The following is a 22791-nucleotide window of genomic DNA, read 5'->3' on the forward strand; positions in this document are numbered from 1 at the left end:
AATAAAAAGGTCTGTGTTACCACTATGGATGTGGAACTATAAGATATCAGTGTCTTCTATTAATCACAAAAGTCACTTTGCCAGTGCTGTAGTGCATGAGAGAATGGTTTGTTAATGTTTATTAATGCTTTGGTCACATGATGTGGTTTTGGTGTGTGGTGTTTTTTTTTTTTTCTTTTTGTTTTATGCTGGTCTTAAGACAGGAGGTTCATCACATGCGGAAGGAACTATTAAGGGAACAGACTCGGTGCAAAGTTTTGGAAGAAGAACTGGAGAATCCCTTGAATGTTCACAGATGGAGAAAATTAGAGGTGATGTCTCAGCATTTCAAGTTCCCAAAGCCCATATTACCAAATCAGTGACACAGCACAAAGCCTATTTAGTTTACTGTTATGCAAATTATGTGGAGAGGCAGGCAGACTGAAATTTCCATAGTACCAGTGGAGTGGTTAACTGCTGAATGGTTTCCTTGCACAATGCAATCAGTATTATTTTTGTGTCACTTTCTCAATGAAAAAATGCAGAGGGATTTGTAAAGAGCCAGTCAAATGCTAAAGGGAATAAGGAATGCATAAGGCTAGTTTAGATGGAGGTGATTCCTTAACGTGGATGATGAGAAAGAGAATGGCTCAGGAAAGATAAAATCCAACCCTCACCAGATAGAGATGTATATGGGCAGAAAGCCAGAATTAGAAAGGGTTGTGGAACAGGTAGACTGGGGAATGGACAAACACAGACAAAAGGTAAATTGTATCTGTGAGAAAAGGAAGAAGCCTCTGCATAAACAATGGTAGACTCCCAAAGATCACCATTCCAGGTAATGTGAGTTACATAAAGAGCAAATCTAAATTTTCACACTATTTGAACCTACAAAATCAGGGGGAAACATAAAAAAAAAAAAAATCTGTCAAGTACAGACCAAATATATGAACATCAATTGGCATCACTGGATATTTTTGAAGTAAGTCAGAGCCAGCTGAGATTTCTCTGTTGCAGGGATCTCTGATCTAATGCCAGCCTAGGTTGCTTGGCTGCTCTAATAATGAGTGGTAACATGCTACTCCCTACAGAAGCAGAGCTGAATATTTTGGCTGTGCTTACTAGCAGGATAGCTAATTTCTGATCTTTCCGTGCTGAGCTTAAAGCTGAATGGTGCGTTTAGCTTTTCTCCTGGAAGGGAGATAAAATGCAGGATGCTGAACTAGGTTAAGGACATCTTGGTACAATCTCCAGCAACACCTTGTAACAAAGGAAATCAGGCCAGTCAAAACATCCAGTGTTGGGAAAATGAATGTACGAATAGACCGATAGTGGGAAATGACATTCTAGGTCACTGGTTTGTATTTGGAACACAGAAAGGCCAGCAGATGGCTAGATCCATATGAAATAATCCTGATGGGGTTTTGGTTCAATTCCTAATGAACAAACATCCTCATATCACTACACTTGTCACAAATTGGCACCATGTTTGGGCAGTGCTATAAAAACAAAAAAGCAGGACTGAGTGGGTCACGGGGACTGAACTACTTTTTAGCCTGGTTTCTCAGGAAATTCTGTTGTGTTGTGAGCACTGCTTGCGTATCTGTCTTAGTGTCCCGGTTAGACTTGAATTGATTAGTCAATTTAGATAAAATCAGATAAAGGATTAAGAGCCATGAGATACCGAGTTCCTTATAAGCTCAAGCAAGTATGCACAGGCAGGACTTTACTGGAGTCTTTACTGCAGCGTGAGTTTAATCCTTATGAGCCACCAGAGACACCACATGAAAGAGGAGAAACCATGTGGGAGAGAGGTGGTGTGAATCCTTGAGTCTGGAAAAGCTTCAGTCAGAGTTTGCTCCTCATTAAAGGATCCAACAGGAAGATACAAAGTGGTAGGAAAGTAAACTTTGCTGGCTGCTCCTCACAGAATTATTTGTTTGCTCCTTAGAGCTTTCTCCAGATGCAATCTGTGAGAAAAGAAGGAAAAGGGAAGAAGGAGAGACACCTACTAGCTCCTAGTCTTAACTTCTCAACCTGTTTCAGGAGGCTATATTGCAGTTACTTTCTTTTGTTCAAGACTAAAGTCTTCTGGGAAGTACTTGCACTGCTCTTCATATGTCAGTGGGCAGTTTCAGTTTCTGCTAAAAATGATATACAAACCTCCTTTTCCTTCCTTGTCACATGGTTCTACCAATCTTTGCTGGTTTGGGGGTTAAGTTCTGAAGGATTCCCATTTATACTAGGTGTTTTGAGGAGGATTAATGATGGTAATGGTGTTAATTGTGGACATGTTCTAACTCATCTTCAAGAGGCAGAGATTCCGGTTTCAGGACTGCTTGTATAAATGCCATTTAAAAAATGACCAAATTCACCCACCCCCCTGCCCAGCCCTGCAACCCCAATTTTGTCACTTTTGGACAGGTAGATATTATGGTTTTCTTTTGCAAGCAAGAAGCACTAACTTGTTGTAATGTATAATTTTTGAGACTGCTTTACTCTTGTCTAGGCCAGTGACCCAAGTACCTATGAGCTGATTCAGAAAATACAGAGGCTACAGAAGCAGCTGATCACCAAGACAGGTGAAGTGATAGAGAAAGAATTGCTTCTTCAGGTACTGCGGCATCATTATATTGTTGTATCTTATTAACGTATTTGACTTTCCCTGCATTCTCTGTCTGCTCAGATGTGCTTCCTGAATGTTATTTGGATGCATGACTTTGAATTTCTTTTGCATGCCCCTTAGGTAGCTTTAGATGGCAGCACTGACTCACTGAAAGAGAACAAATAGCATCTGATTAGTTTATTTTTATATCCTGGTTACTGGTACCTGGACAACCCTGGAAAATAAAATTAAAGGTTTGTTTTAGTTTACTCATGTCATAGATTAGTCTTCAAGTCAGTGTAAGACTTTTGGAAAGGTTTTTTGTCCGTTAAAAAATGCCTTCTATGACCAGGACGTGAAGGAAAGTCCTTGTTTGATTCCATTTGTGCTTAGCTTGGCTTTTGGCAGAAGGAATCCTACAGAGTTTGTGTGATTTAGATATGTTGCTCTCTGGGCCATGTTTGACTTCAAGGTCTTTGTGCTGAACTTTCCCAAAATGTAATTTTTGTGATAGCTTATCTTTTGTTAACTGTATCAGATGTCCCTTAACCCCAGAGATACCAACAAGATTCATGTTGTAGAATTAAGGAGAGACCGTATTCCTGTAGTACAAACATTACTATCAAATGTAACAAAAAATTACTGTCTTTGGGCTTCAATCACAGGTGCAAAACTGGGAAATTCATCATCTTCTCTCTGGTGACTGTAGGGATAGCTACAGTTTGCCGGCTCTACTGATTTTAACATCTTGGTCTTAAATACCCTTACTTAAATAATAGTCTTGATATCTATGTTGGATATCACTCAGTGGAGAGTAGAATGTGACCTGAAGCTCCTTCTGTCTTGAGAAGCAGCTCAGCAGATATTATCAAGGCAGGGTTTGTGTCTCTCTTTCTTTATTGTTTTGTAGGAAAAAATAGATCCGCAATTTCAGTTGAAGGTAATGTATGGCCATTTATGCCTTTGCTAGGAAAAATGTAATCTTTGTTGCATAGCACTGAAAAGCTATCAGTGAAATAGTTTGGTAGCTTAAACAAAAATGTAGCAAAAATACCTGCAAATTTGTTGTGCTTTACCCGTGCACAAACCCGGTTCTGTTAGATTTTGACATAGTCTCTGTTGCATATCTTGCCTTATCCTTAGTGGGCTCCCATTTAGCTTTTATCCTTATTTAGAAGTGAAGAACTGAGATATAGAGATACTGTCACCTATCTAAGAAAACCTTTGAAATAATAGGTATTTGAGCCTACGTTACTATACTAGCCATTGGCACAATTTTTTGTCTATGCGGCAGTTCTTCTGTTGCAACTTTACTGGTTTGGTTTTTTTTTTTTAAAGAAACTTGTCTATAAGAAATTTAGTTATTATATCTAGACTTGTTAATGAGATCCTTTGCATCCCTACTTCAAGCACCAGTTTCCTGTGCAACAATGCTGAAATGAAGGTCTCCCTCAGTGAGATTGACGGTAAAGAAAAGGCCAAAAATACCACACTCCACATTCTGTTCAGGGCTTCACCACCAATATTTCTGAGCTCCTCTCTGGTATTGCCACAGTATTTTTGAATCCTCCACAATGACTGAAATAGGGCTTTTACATAGGAGCTCTATTAGGGGTAGGTCCCCTATGTAGGACCATAGGTCCCCTATGTAGATCTACTATGTAGGTCCTATATAGGAGGAGAGGTAACCAGAGATGGAGAACATCCCCCAGCTCATTTCCTCAAAGGTCAGTGTGTCCTACTGGTTATTGGCGTAGGGCTTGCAAGCTAAGTGTACTAGCTGAGAGCTTCTGCTGCTGCATCTGGATAATCTTGTATGAATCACTTTATTGTTCTTTGGACTGGTTTTCCTATATACATGTAACATGGTATGATCGTAACATCTGTTTTGTGAAGTACTCTGATACTCAGTAAAGCAAAATGCTCGCTAATAACCTATGAAACTGATGCTATCATGTTCCAAACTCCTGTGGTGAAGGAGCAAGTCTGAGGAGCACCTCCAGCAGAAGGAAATGAATGGAAAGCAGTAATGTTTACTTTCCAGAGGGAGCTGAGCTGTATTCACCAGGAGGGTTGCTTCACCAGGCCCCCTTCTGGGTAGTGTGTCCTAATTAAACAGAGAGTACAGGCTTGATCCTTACTGAAATTTACCATTATAAGAAACAACAGCAATTTACTTCCTATTTCTGGATTTTTTTATTTTTTGTTCCCTCGATATAATTTGTCTTGCTTAGTGGTTCGCTGTCTGGTCAATATAACAGCCAGTGTATAAGGCACTGCTTTCCCACAGGGTCTAATTATTCCTATTTATTTATTTAATATTTTTTTTTTTGTAAATTCCCTTATGCTTAAAGGCATTCAACACCTCTTTTCTTTTTTTTTTTTTTTTTAATCAGTCTCTCCCAGAAGTCAGCTCAGCTTAGTTCAGTCCAGTCAGTCTCTGCTCATTTGCAGGATCGGGGGAATTGCTGATGACTTGTCCTGTGCCTGGTTGGCGTAACGTCCCCTGTATTCAGCAGCAGAGACTGCAGGAGCTGAGGGATCCAAACTTACTAGTTTTCCCCATTTTGTGTTTGCTTGCGTAAGTCACCCCTCCTCACTCCCAGCCATCCTCATCCACATCTTGGCCTGTGACAAGGGCATACCCATTGTGTGTATCTATCTCCTTTAAAAGGATCTTAATCTCTTGTTTGCCATACAGAACCATTTTTACGTGTGCATGGCCATCGTGCTGGCAGATGAGATATTTGTTGAAGGTGAAGCTTGTGAGCATCTGTGTCTATGATTTCTGCATTTGCATATTATGTCACTTCCCTCACATCAGTGTAGTAATGCAATGGAGTGCAAAAAACCTCTGTAGATTGAATATTGAATGTGAAAAACACCTTTGGAATTTAGAAATAACCCATGTCTGATAATGGATGATCCCAATGTCAGCAACCTGCAGTTTGATTTGTAGGGTATTCCCCTTGCTGCATCCTCAGGCAGCACCGTAATGTTTGTATAAGGAAAACATAATTCCATTTGTATTGTATGCAATGTAGTCCGGTCTTCCGATTTGTTACTTTTTTTTTTTTCAAATGATCTTTTAAATAAAAGCTGGTTTATGCAGGGAACAATGTTTCAGGATGAGTGGGATATATAAATGGAAATTTTTGCCAAGTAAGGATCATAGATTCATGTAGAAAAGCACCTGCTTACTTTACCCGCTCCTGATGTGTATTTGATCAGATCCTTTTTATTAGTGTTTTTCACTGTTTCTCGCCTGTTAGTCCTTTAAAAATGATGCAGCTGTAAAAGCATGCTACAATCCATTCTATGTGATTCAAAGAACGATTCACTACATTGCCGTCAGAAAGTTTTGATTGCTGACAGTAGAGGAAGAACCCAGCTTGACTCTCAAATCCCATACAAAAATATCTTTCTTAGCCTGTCAGCAGGGCACTTTTTTTTGGTATTGTACATTTACTGAGAAGCATTGAATATGCAAGATAATGAATGTTGGGTTTTTTAGAATGACTTTTCAGAGTTAAACACATTAATAAAGACGTAGGAAGATGTCCCATGTTACAGAAATGATTAAACTCTTCTCTTGTTTCTGATTTATCCGTGCCCTGTAGCCATGGTATCCTGGGTTATAACCGATCAGCCACATAACCACATACACCACATAAGCGGGGACACCCTGAGACTCTGAAGAGTAGCTGCAAAGCAGGTGGTCATACTTTCTCCTTAACTCAGGCATTCTCACAGTTGTGAGCTGCTCTGCTGAGGAAAAATGCTGTCTTAAAAATCAGATCCAAACCCAAGGTCTTGAATACTTACAGTCAATAAAAATTCAATGGCATTTCTGCCAAACGTAGGAAATGTTACTTCAGGGTTAGCCAGCTTCTGTGTTTCAGTCATTACCTTCCTTCTGAATTTGTGCAGTTGAAAGATTGAGCATTTTTTGGTTCTTTTCTAAGCCATTGAGTAATACTGCAGGGCTTTGTGGAGAGATATGTTGTGTGCTAACCAAGGGTTTTCAAAGATGGGTGAAGGTCTTTGTGAACACATGTGGTATGAGCAAAATGTGTTGTATAGCCATAAGGTATAATTATTAATAACAGGAGTGCTCTGCTGAACAAATCCCGACTGCAAAAAACCACACTTACTCACTTTGTACGTGGGGCAAATTCCTCACGTGACTGATGTTCTACTGCTCTAGTGCACACTGAACAGTGAGGGGTAACTTGCAGTGTCACGTATTACCTTGTTAGGATTATGATTAGTGTGGTTTTAGGAGCTTATCCCATTAAAACTGAATTATGGACTGCTTTATTTGTTTGAAATTTAGTTCTTTCTCTTCAGAGTGAACTCCTTTAATTTGATTTTATGTCTGACTGAGCGGAATTTTATTCAGCTGCACGTCTTGGAATGGATAACAGTGGGAAGATTCACATTATATGTCAGTTACCTCCATTGTCAGTCATCTCAGAAGATTGTTGATAGATGTAAAAGAGAGATGTTCAACCCGAATTATTTGTGGAGGGAGGCAAAGGCAAATGTGCCTTATTTAAGCCTTGCATGTAGTAGTGAAAGTATTGCTTTTCTGTACATAATACTGATTAAAAATATATAAGTGGTTAACAATCAAAGACCAGGATTGGGCAGTCAGAATGTGGTGCTTCCAGGCTGTTAGCACCTAGAGCTCATAGTTTCAAAAAGTGCAAGGGCAAAAGGCAGGATTAGCTCATATATCTGACTCAGAGATTACAGCCAGATAACACCCACATGTCCTTGTATTGAGCCAAGTTCTGAGCTAAGTTTCAATCCCCCCAAAGAACTGATGGTCCCGCTGACAGAGAGTAGGAGGAGCAGAGGGGATGCTGCTGTCTCCAGTATAAATCAGCAGAGTTTAATTTCGGGTATTGTAAGATACAGGGAGGAGAAAGTGAAAGGGACCTTCTTTGTGACCTTGGGCAGGTGACTTAGCTTTTGCATGCCTCACATCCAGTAAAATGGGAATAAAATAATTTCCACTTTTACAGTGGTGTGTGAATGAATATATTAGAGATGTGACTCAATTCAGTAGTAACAATAGCTACCTAAACACTCGAAATAGGCAGATGTTTTATTTCATTTGTGCTAACTTGGTAGTAGAGCTGTTCTATCCAGTTTGAGGTTCTTGTTGCTATAGTGTCTGAACATATACATAACCATCTTTATTTCTCAGAGCTGGTACTAAAGTTTCATAAAGAAATCTTCTTTAGCAGAGTGCGTTACCATGTGGGTTTATGCAGGCTGGCAGCTACTGAAATCAAAGTTTTCTCTCAGCTAATAGAGGAGCTCTGGCGTTTGTTTCCGTGTATTTATTATACAAAACTTTTCTGCCCATTTATTGTCTAAAATACAGGTGTTTTTTTCAGTGTCGTATCATTTTTTTCAGCCCTGTTCATGACAGCCTAGCCCTCTTAAAAATAATTTCTTTCCCTAGCTTGGCAGTTTCATGAAGCATGCTTCCACTAGGTTCTTCATTGCTCTCACAGTGCTCATGTAGCTTCCATTATGGAGCACATAATGCAGAAAAGTGTGCTCAAATGCCAGGTAAGAGGTTTTCTCATTGGACAGCCTGCTAAGGAGAACAGGAGAATACACACCTTTTACTTGCCTTTATTCTGGTATTTTCAAGGTCCAGTTCAGTTTTCTTTTAGGTATTATCTGTACATCTTCAAAATGGCTGAGATTTACTTAACCCTCTCAAATTTATATATATAAAAATGTATTTTCAGTGCTGAGTATAGATTCTATTTGGATTTGCAAGTATAACCTACTTACATGTTACATGTAGTGTAGGTAGTCCAAGATGGGGATTTTTTTGGCAGAATTGTCTATTTTCATAAAAATAACTGCAATTCACTTCAGGAAACTAATGACTGTAGAATCCCTAAGAGTCTCTTTTGACCTGCCCATTATTGTTTCTCTGTCATCTTGCCTTTAGAGAGATTTTAGCAGAGGTAGTTTGGGAGAGTGCTTTGTGAGCTCTGAAACTTACAGGTGAACTGCAAAATCCACTGCCAAAATACAGTCCTTTCTTTATTGCTCCTTTTTCATTTATACATAAAGTTAGTCTTTTGAAGGGATTTTTCCATTCGAAAATGAAAAGGGAAATGTTCTTTTTGGCTTTTTATACTTTACTAGGACTTGCCTCTTTTCTATCTCTATTTCCTGGAGGATTTGACTTCCTCTGGAACCACTGGATTAATGCTCTATCGTGTGGCTGAAGCTAGCGGCTCTCTCAGCCCTCAATTAAAGGGGTGAGTATATTGAGCTTTAGGCCTTTTCTGTGCTTAAAAGTACCATTTCTATTGGCAAAAAGTCACTTTTCTGATTTAGCTTATACCAGCTCTTGAATGGCAGAAGACTTTCTTGCAGTATAATTGTATCTAATTGCCTAGCCAGTAGCTGGCATAGCCGTGTCAGCACAAAGAAATTGCACCAATAACTGATAAAGCTAAGCTGGCAAAACTTCTAACCATTTATCAAATAGTCCCTGACATGGAAAAAAAAAAAAAAAAAAACTGAAAAATGCTTTTCTGTCCTTATTAAAACCTATGCAATGGTATGTATCTTAAAGAAGAGTAGAGAGAGAAAACAGTACCTGGTAGAGTTTGGGGTTTGAGTTTATGACTGCAGTTCTAAGTTGGTGGCCAGAATTTAAAGGGATTTATATTGGAATACAGAAATTAGAAATAGTAAGGACTATTAGGAAAAGTAAGGACTCAGGTCCAACATTTACTTTTTGGCTTTCAGCTGGGTGTGAATCATTTAAAAAAAAAAAAGTTTACTTCCCCAGTGCCATGCAGAATTAGGCACTGGTGTGTCAAAGGCATGCTGTAAGAATTGCCTTGATTTAGAATTGGACTCTGAAGAGAATCTCTGTTCTTTTTTCAAATGAAAAAATAATGTATTCTCATGAACTCTGGCTGTAACCCAGTTCTAACTAGTGATGAACAAAAAATACCTAATTATCAGCACAATATTTTGATGCACAACTGTCTACTGAGTTAGTGCCATCAAATTAATTTCAGTCCAGTGCCTCGAATCTGATTTGAACTGGAGTCTCCAATGCAGCATGAAGTGACAGGTTCTTTCCTTCTTGTGCCCTCTTTTTATTTTCCTTTTCTTGTGCTTGAAATGCTCATTGCTGAGCTAGGGCTTTGATTGGGGATTTTCACTTTGACTGTAAGTAGAAATTTTCGAGTTTCAGTATTGGTGTTAAATTGAAGGATTAGTGTCTGTTAGTGATTCTATGCCTGGCCTGATGATTCCTCCATACGAATAGAATTCCTTTAGTGCCCTTTGTTCTGCCACTGATACTATTTTTTCCAAGTAATTTAATTATTTATTTTTAAAAAAAAACAATTGCGTATCCAGTAGGGTTCTGTATAAAACACTTACACTGACCAAACTGTAGGATCATTGTGTTAATTCTTGGTGCATCTTACCTGGGCTTATATGCCATCCTGTGATGATGTAATAACTAATCATATCACATAAACAGGAAAGATGAGAGTCACCTGTGTGAAGGTCTGTTGAGGTCTACACATCTACCTGAAAGTTTTGTGTAAGCCTTAAGAATTCAAAGGGATTTGAGGGATGTTCAGTTCTTGCCCTCGCTCTCCTCAGAAAGGAGTTGATTTCTATTTCTGCACATTTTGAATACGCTTCTTGGTGCATTAGTTTATTTTAGCCCTTCTAATCTCAGTCCATCTAGAATTAGAAGATGTTCTATGCTATAGAAATTTACAGCACGATAAACTGCTCTTAAAAACGCACTGACATTTACATTCTTTCCCTCCTCCCACATATGTTGCAATTCAAATGGAAGAGAATAAAGTCTTCCCAGGAAAATAGCCTTTAGAGGATTTTTTTGTTTAGGATATGTTTGTTTAAACAGGATTTTGAAAAACCAGGTAGGAAAGGTGCTGATCACTTTAATGTCATCAGGTGAAGATAATCAGCTGTTCTTTAGAGTAAGAAAATAATTTTCCACTAAAAATAGTGCAAATATTTCTGGCACTGGAAAATGAGAAGCAAAGCAGATTAGTTAGTGATCAAACGAACCATTTTTGGTGGTGAATTTTCTTAGTAGAAACGTTTAATTTTTACTAAATCCTTGTGGAACTATGTTGCCCTCAAAAAGAAAACAAATTTCCCATGATAAATGGTTTTGGACAGGTGCAAGGTGCAAATTCATTTGAGAAATTAGAAGAAAACAGATCAAAATAACTTCTGGGCATCTGCACCATTTTAAAAGTGATCTAGTGGTGTTTTAGTCAGAAATATTCAGGTGCCATTACAAAGATGAAGTTGCAAGTGGAGTAAAAATCTCTTAGGGTTTATAGGTGGCAAATGTACATAGAGTCACAGAATGATGAATGCATAACCTGTTTTTAAATTTTTTTAGAATAATTGGTATATATACTTGAGTTGGAGTTGGAAGGAGAACTCTAGTGGGTCATCAGATGCCATCCCTCCACACCAGGCAAGACTAGTTTAATTATATCCTTGATAGCTGAGTGTCAAGTATAGATTTGTTTCCTGCATTCTAATACATGTACTCCCAGTCCATGAATTTTAGCATGCAGGAGAGAGATTGTTGGCTTGAAGTGTGTTGTGGTTTATGGTTGTGACTTTTCTCCCACGCTTCTAACCTGCTGCTGTCATCCAGCCCTGGGGTTTCTGAAAAGCAAGGAGCAGATAGAATCATAGAATCGTCCAGGTTGGAAGAGACCCGTGGGATCATAGAGTCCAACCATCTACCTTACACTACAAAGTTCTCCCCTATACCATATCCCCCAACACCACATCTAAACAGCTCTTAAACACATCCAGGGATGGTGACTCAACCACCTCCCTGGGCAGCCTATTCCAATGCCCGACCACTCTTTCTGTGAAAAATTCTTTCCTAATGTTCAGTCTAAACCTACCCTGTTGGAGCTTGAAGCCATTCCCTCTCGTTCTGTCATTAGTTACCTGTGCAAAGAGACCAGCACCAACCTCTCTACAGTGTCCTTTCAAGTAGTTGTAGAGAGTGATGAGGTCTCCCCTCAGCCTCCTCTTCCTCATACTAAACAGTCCCAGCTCCTTCAACCGCTCTTCATATGATTTGTTTTCCAGGCCCTTCACCAGCTTCGTTGCCCTCCTCTGCACCCGCTCCAGCACCTCGATATCTCTCTTGTATTGAGGTGCCCAAAACTGGACACAATACTCGAGGTGTGGCCTCACCAGTGCTGAGTACAGGGGCACAATCACCTCCCTACTTCTGCTGGTCACGCTATTTCTAATACAAGCCAGGATGCCGTTGGCTTGTATTGATGTAGTGGCTCGCTCAGCGTGGTGGGCCTGCAAGCTTTGGAGACTGAATTTCATTTCTGTGTATTTTCTAGAAGTTTTAGTGAATTTTGGCAGTTCGTGTAGCAACTCTTTGTGTCCAGACCCTTTTGTAGGATGAGAAGAGAATCACTGCCCTGGTTGGAAGCACTACTTCAGCATAAGTACATTAAAGATTTAAGAGCATTCAGATACTGAAAGGAGGAGGCCATATATGTAGCCAAGGCACGTCACTGTTGTCTGTAATATCTCCATCACAAAAGCAGAAACGGTGATCACCAAAGTATTTTATACAAATATCTTGCATCTGATTTGAACACAAAAATCCTGAGTGTGGATACCTTGTGTCATTAAACTTAAAATATTTTGCATAATGACCCATTCCTAAAGTTCTTAAACAAAATTGCCACTAGCTTCAATGATAGTTAGCTAGAATAAAGCTTACGTAAAAAATTTGGGAATTTTTTCAGTAAATAACAAATAACTGAAAACAAACTTGTTTACTCCTCATTCCTGTATTCAGCATGTATCTGGGAAGGAAATAAATCTGCTGTGCACCCCAGGGTAACGTATATTAATCAACCAGTTATCTTGTTAAAGGAAAGTAAATGATTCGCTGTGCTGAGTGACTACATTGCAATGCAGGAACTTTGCGGTGCTGTTAGCAATCCAATACTGTCAGCCATCCAAAGGCTGCTAGAGAAGTTAAAATACTGGAGGAGTGCAACAGCAGTGTAGCAATACATTCACAAGCTTATATTATATAGTGTGGCCCAGAGCCAGCTGCAAATCTTTATTATTCAGGTGTACCCTTTGGCAGGCGTTCTTCCATTGAGGCAAGGGTATTCTGCTCCTCCCTCAGCAAGCAAGATATGGGCAATATACAGGAGCCCACTCGATGATGGATTATTATTTTCTGTGGTAGTTGCAACAACAACAACAAAACCCAATAAAAAAAAGGCATTCCACAGGGACAGATTAGATTTTATCTGTTTCAGATCACTTATTTTCATTCTTATAAGCGTGTGAATGGTGCTGTGGTTGAGGAAACACGTGCAGAATGCCGCGGCAGCAGTAAGGTTGTTTGGGGGCTGTTAGGGGCAGGCAGGCAGAGTCACTCTGTTGTTGGTTTGTTGTTTGTTTTTTTTTAAAAAGGTAGCTTAAAATTGGACAGATGAGGATGCAAACAGGTGTAGAAAGAACCCTGTTCCTCCATTCTTCACTCTGAGACAGCCAGACATGAGCTGCTGAGTGCACAGGAGCCATGAACCCGGCGTAGGGAGACTCTCTGCCAAGTAGGGTGCGTCAGTCAGCCAGCTGCTCCACATCCTCTAGGCTCAGAGCTCAAGTCTTCTCATGCCTGTCTTAGCAGATAGAGCTGTAACCTTAAACAGGGGATGGCACACCTGGGTGCAGCAATTGCCTTTACATGAGCATTAGGATTTGCTGTCTTTCCCCTTCCTTTAGTCTTGTTTCTGTTTCTTGAATTTTAAGAACCAGGCAGGGGGAGCTGAAAGAGAACTTGAAGGATAGCAGAGGGTCAGCTCTAATTACAGTGAGTCTGAAGGAAGCCATATATTAAAACATTCATGATTTCAGAATTGCCATATGTGTTTCTTAGATGTACTGTTATTTTTTAATAGGTTCCAAAGTGTAAAAGGAGACCACTCTTTCTTCCCTGAGGTACTTGACATACGCAGGGAAACTCCACTATCCTGTCAGAAAGATGAATGTAGGCTTTACTGCCTTGTTAGACAGGTATTTGTAGGTTTAAGTGGTGGCTTAAGAGACTGACTTTGAGACGGCTATCAGAGGTAGCAATTCCAGAACACCAGAGGACTAGAAGCTAAGTGCTCTCATCTTTCAGGGAAATCTAAGGATCTCAGTCAAACAGCAGGTGATTACAGAGATGTAGGCACCTAACTTGCAGATAAGTATTTCTAGAAGCAGCTCTGCAGTTTCTCTGCAGAGAATCTTCGAGGTGACCCTTCGAGGTCATCTGTCAGATCAGTCAGAAGTGAGAGCAGAAGCTGGGTCTGCTGGGAATCCCCATCCCAAGCCTCCACCTGCAGGAACAGCTAATCGTTAAGAGCAGAGCTGTGATAATTCTCCTTTGATTTATCTGATCTTTTAAAAATCTAAATGGCTATTGAATAGATAAAATACATGCTGTTATACTGACATTAAAATACAGAGGTATTACAGAGGAAGTAAAATACAGAGTCAAATAGTCTATGTTTGAAGAAGATACATTTTTTGTCTTGAAACCCTATATGTAGTAATTATTAGCTAGTAAAAGGTTTCCCACTGTTTGCCTTGTAGAGTGATTCACTTAGAATTTTTAGATTCCTTGTTGATAAGATTTGTATCAACCTCTGAATCTCCTCCAGGACACTTTAAGACAAGCTGCTACTAGAATGTGAAACAAAGGTTTGTTTAGAGCTCTCTTCAGCCCAACTGTCAAGCTGCAGGCACTGTGGAAATAGCTGGAACATTTAAATCAATCCATGTCGTGTCAGGGGTAATTCTCACCGTCAAGGAACAGCTCACTTTTCTTTTGTGTGTATATATGTGCATGTGTGTTCCTGTTCACACACACAGAAGAACAGGGGATAATTAATTGATCATCTTCTGCAATGTAGAGTGTAAACACTGTGATTAAATGAGCTACTCTGATTAATGATTTTATAAATGCTTGTGTAATGTCAATAGTAAAAATGGAATTTCAGCTGTTATTTCAGCAAGAGGCATCCATGCCTTTCTCTTCTGAGAGTTTGTTACCCTTGTGTCTCAGAGTTCAGAAGCTGAGAGGAGGATTTGTAACCTATATGTTTGTCCATTGCAAAAAAACCCGACCCTCTTTTCCCACACACTTCCTAAGATACCATAGTACCGGTACCTAGCAATAATAATAAAAACAATAATGTTGCGATTGCACTGTAGCTGGAAATGTTTGTACTTTGTTATTCCTGGAAGATGATAATAATACAGCGTTCTGCTCTTACTGTTACAAAAAAGAGTCAAGGGTGAAGACCTTGGAAGATGCTCCAAGGTGTTTTTTTTCCTCTATCATTAAGCTGTTTTGAAAATGCCAGTCAATTTGGTGCAGTCTGCTCTGTGCCAAAGGAAACAGATTTGCTCTTGAGAAGCACTATTATCAACTGGAGGGCTAAGTCATAAGACATGTTTAATTTAACTCCATCTGAAGTGGTGCAAATTTGACCAAAGAGAGGGAAATGATCTCAGCCTTTCCATCAAATTGGTGGCAGCATCTTAACAAGAAAACCCCAAATGTCTCATGCAGTCTTAGTGTTCCCACATTGTGAAAGGACTTCAATGTCCTGTTTCAAACCTGAATTAACTTACCCAACAAAAAAACTCTCATTGGACAGTTAAAGGAGAGTCTGGATGATGATGAAAATAGAAGCTGTTGTAGGGAACTGCATGCTTGCCAAGGTGTTTGCTGATGGATGTGGAATAGACAAGAAAGAGCAGGAGCTTTTGAAAAATGTTTATTGAGAAAGTTTATCCTGCACATTTCTCACAGTGCTGGAGGCAACTTTCTTCTGTTGTTATAAAATTCGTGAAGGTTACTGTATGCTAATTTTTCCTACACCTCATAAAACTTTTAATCATAGATGTCCTGACTCAACAGCTACTCTATTAGGTATACACGTACACACAAATAAGTGTGCAGCTTATACAGGTAAGACAACTATGACTAGATGTGTGTGTCTATGTATGTATTTAATTTAGATTTCAGTGTCCTGTTTAACACTCCTGAAAAGGGAGCACAACCCCTTAAGGATGCAGCGCTGCTGCGTGGCATCGTAAACAAAATGGCTCTGGAGTTCAGCAGAGCGCTGACATTTCGGTTATAATGCCAAGAAACAAGAACCCCCCCGTGGCACGTTGACTGACTTGTTTTCCTCACCAGAGCCATGATGAACAGTAGTGTGCTTACAGAGATACTGTGTTGCTTTCTTCACCTTACTAATTAAAATGAGGTTTTTTTTAGCTAGGTTAAACATGTTGGGGTTTGCCACTACACACTACACTGTGTGCACCACACTACATTACACACTTTTGCTCTACATCTTTATCTTGTTGGGCTTTTTCTTTAGCTCAGTTGCTGGAGATGGGAGCTAACATAAACTTGGTCTGAGTCAAAGGGTTTGGGATTTTTTGTGTCTAGGTTTTTTTTTAATAATTTGTGTGATAGAAAGCTTTCAGCACACAGTAGGATTTTTGCAGCTCTGGTGGAGAAGGCTTTTGGTGACCTGCTCTGCTAGGTAAATGTGTTGAATTATCTACTTGGAAAGACAAGCTGATAAAAACGAGGAAGCTGGGACTTCGTGGCCTATTTCTGCTGTGAGTGCATCTTCATTAAATGTACGGTGATCCATCGTCTCTGGCTCAGAATGATACCCTGGGATAACTAACAAGATGGGTCATTTCAGGAGTTTCCTAGTGTTGTGGTGAGGGAGAAGATGATATAAAATGGACTGTCATCTTTGGAGCTAATACCAGGTTCATTGGTCTCTCCCAGCATTGCTGACTGCCTCCCACTCCTTGTCAAAGCAGTGAAATGCCTTGGTGTCATTTTGGGAACGTATGAGTTTGTCTGATGGGGCTGATGGTCCATCTGGCAGGGAACAACGAGCAAATTGGGCTGAGCTGGTCAGCAGCAATAGCTTCTTTTGAAGTAGGAGTGTGCTGGCAAAAGTGATTCTTCTTGCTGTAGGCCGAGCCAGCTCGTGACCACCAAGTCCTGTAGAATCAATTGAAATTTGCCAAACATCTGCCAGTTCTCTGTAGAAGAAAATTATTTTTTCGGAATTCATTATAGAGCAGGCAGGCCAGAAGAACTCCACATTCTGGCTGAGACAGCAGCTAGTTAAATTTAGGGGGAAGCAACAATATTCCTCCCTCCCCAACTCCGAATTAATTTTCGGGAGACTTAAGGATGCAGAAACAAATTGTCATGGCTGAGCCTAAAGGCAGACCTGTGGGCTCCTTGGCTCTCCCCTGGAAAACAAATCTAAAACAGGAAGGGCTGTTCTAAAAATAATGTGGAGTTTTATTTACACAATTTTTACAGCAGGTATTCACAGAGGCACTGAAATTCTCTCTGGAATGCCTGAAAGTTGACTGTAACCCTCAATCTGAGTCTCCCAGTGTGCCCTGCATACACAAAATGAATGTGCCCTCCTCTCTCCACCATAACCTTGGCTTAGTTTATGCCATAAACCAACGAAGTTGGTTGACGTTATGGGCTCAGTCCTACAGTCGGACACCTGCTGAATTCCATGGGAATTTTGCTATGGCAATGATCACATAAAAAGTTTTTGATACAGGTCTAAACCTGATCTGAACACATGTACGTTGCTCCTCCTGGTGAAGGCTTAACAGCATGGAGTTACAGAGAGATCTCATGGATCTTCCTTCACCTCCTCAAGAAGAAGAGTAGTGCCTCGCAGTATGTGTGTGACTAAGTTCTTTCCATCTGAAGAACGCGTAACTCTGGCAAGATGTATGTTTGGGATTACAGGCTGGCAGGAGGATGGAGGGGAGCGCGAGGGGAGGCAGTTTGGGACAAGCCGAAGAAACCCATTTTACACATGCTATAATGGATTGATTTATTCCTGCCCAATGGGTGTAGGATTTCAGGTAGCTTTTTCTCCAGCATCATCTGTGCAGCCACCAACAGAAAGAAATGGAGTTTACTGACTTCTTCTTTGGACAAAATAGTGTTAACTGACTCCCAGTAGGCACCAAACAGACCAGCTTACCCTCTTGTTTTTGAATCACTGCGACACTGCTGGTCAGCATTGCTGACGGGATCTTCTTGCTAGTGTCAGGATACTTTCTCTTCATCCAGCCCCATTGGGTTCTCAGACGTTTTAAGGAATGCACATGCATTTTACTTGTTTCCAAAACAAAAAAGCAACACAGATCCGTCATGTGGGGGTATTAATTTATGCACTACGACTGAAAGCTACTTTGAATACAACTCACACATGAGACAGCCCCCCAGATCTTTCTACGTGTTCTGTGCTGTCTGTATCTGATAGCTGGCTATTTGTAAGATATCTGCAAGTAATACTTAGTGCACATCTTGTCTGCCCTTTGAATATAACTAGAGCATTGCAGAAGCCAAAATTTTCATTATTTAGTGCCGATATTTTTTTCCTGAGCATTCCTTATTTCTTATGTATAGAGACAAAAGTGCCTGCAATACCTTTTTGGTGGTAGTATCACATGTACCGTGTGACTGACTGAGATTTACTCTGGTGGTTGCTGTTTTGAAATTAATTGAAATTAATTGAAATTATTTGATTTATTTTTTTTTTTTCTTTTTCTGCTTCCTGCGGGAAAATGTCAGAAATTACAGAAATGCCAACCTGTGAATATAAACTTCTGCTGATGAGGAAAGACGTATCCAGGATTTTCTTTTAATGTTTTGCTGACATATGGTGCTTCTAACCCAGTGACAAATTAATTGACTAGATGTAAAAGAGATGGACAGCACTTAGCAAGGAAGGACAGGATATGCATTATAAGACAGCTGGTTCTGCCTCTGTTGGATTATGGAGACAATCTGCATCGGACAGCTAACGAGTCTCTGTTGCATAAGATAGATTCTCCTTCTAATAGAATTGCACGCTTTGTCTCTAAATGGGGTTATTATACACACCATTGCACAATGTTTGAAGAGCTTGGTTGGCCCTTGTAGAGGGTTAGGAGAGAAATAAATTGGAAAACAATTGCACATAAGACCTTCAATCCATCAACTGCTCCATATTTATCCAAATTACCGTTACACTCTTCCAAAATACAAATCTGTGATACATTCAGGGGTGGAATGTTAATATTGACCAGCCAGATTTTGACAAGGCAGATTTTTCTTTTGCGGTTGTTTTTAGCTTGCAGTAAAATCTTGCTTCCTCAGGAAGAAAAGGTAGTAGTGGAAACCACTTGTAGTGACATAACAACTCTACTGAGAATGAATTCTCAATCTAATTTTTGCCACTATGCAAACTCCAGTCTGAGTCCCAGGAGGTTTTGAGTTTTCCAGAGAAACTGCGAACAGCTTCATTTATAAGGAGTTCTTCCTCGGTAATATTTAGAATTTTAGGGCAATGCTTGCAGAAGTAATTTATGATTTGAAGTGCTTCCATTTTTGGGTACCAACTTGTGACCATTATAGTGTATGGTTTTCGGAAAATGCTGAGGGCTCCTTGTGCTCTTGAAGACTGGACACCTAGAATTTTACATCTTCAAAATAACAAGCCATTTTGAAAATCCTGGCTGAACCACTGAGCCAGGCCAAACGTAGCATTTCCAGGTGACGTGATGGCACCGTTTCCCACATCTATGGATTAATTCTGTGGTAAGAATTGTAGACAGAGCTTATAAAAAGACAGCAAAAAGGGTTTTTGTCAAAGCCAATGTAAATAATCACCTATCCTACCTCCTACTTGGCATTTCTTTCTTCTTCAGTTAATTCTTTTGTCTGCTACTCCAACTTCTAGTCAAATAACCCTCCTTTTTAATTCCAGCTCTCCAGGTACCAGACAGGGATGGGATCTTGGTAAATAATATTAAATTACAATAATCTTAGTCTTGACAGGGTAGAAGCTAAAAATATTGTAATGTGCAAAGCTATGAAGGTGTCTTTGTTCAGGGCTTTATTCCTCAGCCTAAAAACAAGCACATCCTCCAAACACAGCTGAAAGCAGCATTTCAGTACAGGAAGCTGTAAGTGGGTCCATGGTGCGGTTTCTGTTTGGGCATGGCTATATCCAATTCCCACAATTGTACTGTTCCAACATGAAGAACGAGAAGACACATAACAAAGAAAAATTACTTCATGGTAATTGTTCTAATTCTAGACTTTCTTTGCCTTTCCCAGGGCCCCTGCAGTTAAACTGAAAGATTTTATCTTTATATCTATATATCTGTATATATGTGTGTGTGCGTACATGTGCTTTGCGGGATTTTCTTTGGAAGAAGTTGTTATTCTTTTGTACAGTCCTTCCCTGACATTTCTATAGCCTGCTCCCATCCTGTTGGGCAAAGCTATGATCCTTAATGTAAGGAAACGTGGCTCATAAGAAGAAAGATTACAATAAGCACAGTTACTAGTAATTAATTTCCCACCCCTGGATACTCTTCCAGTGACTTTTATATTCTCTGTGGTAGAGCTTGCTCACTGATGACAGTGTTTAAGAGTATTTCGTTTGTGGTTCGAAGTAGCTGGATGTTTCTTTTAATGAGCTTTCCCACTGCTATCACAACAACTTTAAATACCTTATGGCTAGTGAGGAAAGACTGGCACACAGGCAGATTTGTTTCTGCAAATATCTTCCTGGCTGAGTTGCGTTTTTCAGTGAGGTTGATTTCATCACAGGTTGTGCTGCTGCTATAGTAGTTTTGTAAGAGCTCTTCCTCTTGTCTTTTTATTAGGAAAAGGAGAAACTGTATGTGGAATTGAAGCACATCTTGGCCCGGCAGCCTGGGCCTGAAGCCGCGGAACAGTTGCAGCTCTACCGGCACACTCTCCGAGAGAAGACTAAGCAGCTGAAAGTAAGAGATGCCCTCTGTCTCTGGCCGAGGGGCTGCCAGGCTTGCAGAACAACTTCACTGGTGATGCTGGGGAGCAAGGCTTCAGGAAGACTTTTGATGAACAGTGTCCATGCCTTAGTATATTAGATCAGGAAAATAAAGTTAATACTGCACCTCCATAAGAGAGAACCAATAGCAGTAGAAGAACTTTTTTGCACATTATGCTGGTCTGTTTCATTAAAATAGAGGGAAAGTCCTATTAGAATATGAGTGTGCAGCGCAACGCTGTAAATGCTCCTTGTGCATGGGCATTCTCAGACACTATCAGTTTTCCATTAAGCTTATTCTCCTTCCCTTTTCTTGAACTGTTAAGAGCTTTAATAAGCAAATCGAAGCCATTTTGTTTTCTTTTTAACAAACTAGTAGGAATATATCGAGAATCCAAGCTTAAATTCTTGTTATTTCTCTTGCAATGTGTACAGGTATATTAGGCTTGCAACTTTTATAGGGATGACAGGAGTAACCAGTCCGATCCCCTTGTCACTAGAAGGGAGGATTTTCTGGTTCTGAATGAATCTTGTGGGAAACTTTGAAAGCATGATATTAAAAAGTGATTCTTTGATAGAATAAGCTGATCTTCCCTTGTTCTTGCCTGCATAAAAGATCAGTCTCCCCAGGAGTTCATCTACTTCTACAGCTCCTCTGTCTGTTGAAGTCATCATCTCCTGTTCACTGCATCATAATCACGTCTATACTAACCATGAGGAAAAAAATGCAGAAGCAGATGGGCCCTTAGGAAACAAAGAGGCTGTTATGCAAATCTTAGCTTTCCACAGAGAAGAAAAATAACGTAGGAAATGTAAAATAGAAGCCAAAGTTTAGCTAAACTGAATGTGATTTGAAGTTTTCCATACGGTTCCCATTTGTCCTTAATGCAGTCAATTGCTACTGTGTATTTCAGGCACAGTATGCTGTGGTGTACTGGGTGCGTGCCATTTTGCAGTGCCAGGTCAAGCTATTCTCCTTCTTAAAGAAGGAAAAAACACTATGCATGCTTCTACTTTTTTTAAAGTTTATTGATTCACATGAAAGCAGCATTGTGTTCATATTTACACTGCCTGGTACTACTTTGCTTGTGTGGATTTAATTACTTCACATAACAAAGTGGATTCCTGTGAATAAACCCCATTATTATTAAATAAATCCCTGCTTTATTATTTTTTAAGACCTTCATTTTGGATTTCCACCCAGATCTGTGTCCCAGAACATTAAGAGCTAATGTATGCGTTAATACCATTCCCATAATGCTTGGGGCATATTTTACATATTTTATTGTGGTTAAATGGCATAGCCTTAATTTTGTAAATTGTCCTTAGGTGAGCAGAGGTGATCAAAAGAAACATCTTGATAGAAAATGAGATGTGGTGGAAAACAGTGATTTCTTATATCATCAAATGTGAAATGAAAAAGTGCTTGTAAGAGTACTAACTTATGTTAGTGAACTACATCTCTGGTTTCTGCTTTTTGCCTTTTGTTTGTTAGGTTTTGTCCTCAGAATTGAATATGTATGAATCACAGAGCCAAGAATATAAATATGAAATTGAAAGACTTGCCAACGAGCTTCTGAATGTGAAAAAGAAATATCTGGCCCAGAAACGCAAGGAACAACAGGCCAAGTATGGGAAAATAACTGTTTTGTCTACACAACTTTCTGCATAAACCAGATTTTTTTTAGACCCTCCTTTACCCTTTTGATCAGAATGTGGCCAAAATTGACTGAGAAGATACAATATTGTTGCCGGATTTTCCTGAATGTTATCCTTGATATTACTTCAGTCCGGTCTAGTTTTACCATGATCTATGGCTAGGACAAGAACATCCAGCAGAGATGTTGCTGACATGTTCTGCAGTTCAGTTAAATTATTCATACCGATGGGATGGTGCCCAGAGGACACAGATTAGTGTCTGGTGTCTCATGTCAAATGAGAGATCCTCAAGCATTATGAGGACCTCAATGCATTTTGCAAGTTATACTTATAATGAAACAGCATCTGATATGGGGGACGACCTTTCTTCAAGTGGCAACTACATAATCATGGTGTAAGAACAACGTCGTTGTTGTTTCCAAAATGTGGTGGTTGTGACTGACTGTCCCCTTCTAGCAGCAGATATCATTGCTGATGGTCGCAGAGAAGAGCGTTGCCCATCCACTTCTTGTTCCCTTCCTACATCCAGATGGAGAAACGTGAGCAATGCTCAGTTTG

At 39.8% G+C, this 22791-nt stretch overlaps 1 protein-coding gene across 1 annotated transcript in view; it reads left to right on the forward strand.

Moving 5' to 3' along the window:
- Positions 1-22791, forward strand: part of CFAP58 (cilia and flagella associated protein 58) — a 69277-nt gene that overhangs the window by 42582 nt on the left and 3904 nt on the right. The window contains exons 15-18 of the mRNA XM_074159205.1: positions 200-311; positions 2489-2593; positions 20429-20548; positions 22070-22203. Coding sequence (XP_074015306.1) covers positions 200-311; positions 2489-2593; positions 20429-20548; positions 22070-22203 — 471 coding nt within the window. The remainder of the gene's footprint in view (positions 1-199; positions 312-2488; positions 2594-20428; positions 20549-22069; positions 22204-22791) is intronic.

Source organism: Numenius arquata, chromosome 15 (genome assembly GCF_964106895.1).
Source record: "Numenius arquata chromosome 15, bNumArq3.hap1.1, whole genome shotgun sequence".
NCBI lineage: Eukaryota > Metazoa > Chordata > Aves > Charadriiformes > Scolopacidae > Numenius > Numenius arquata.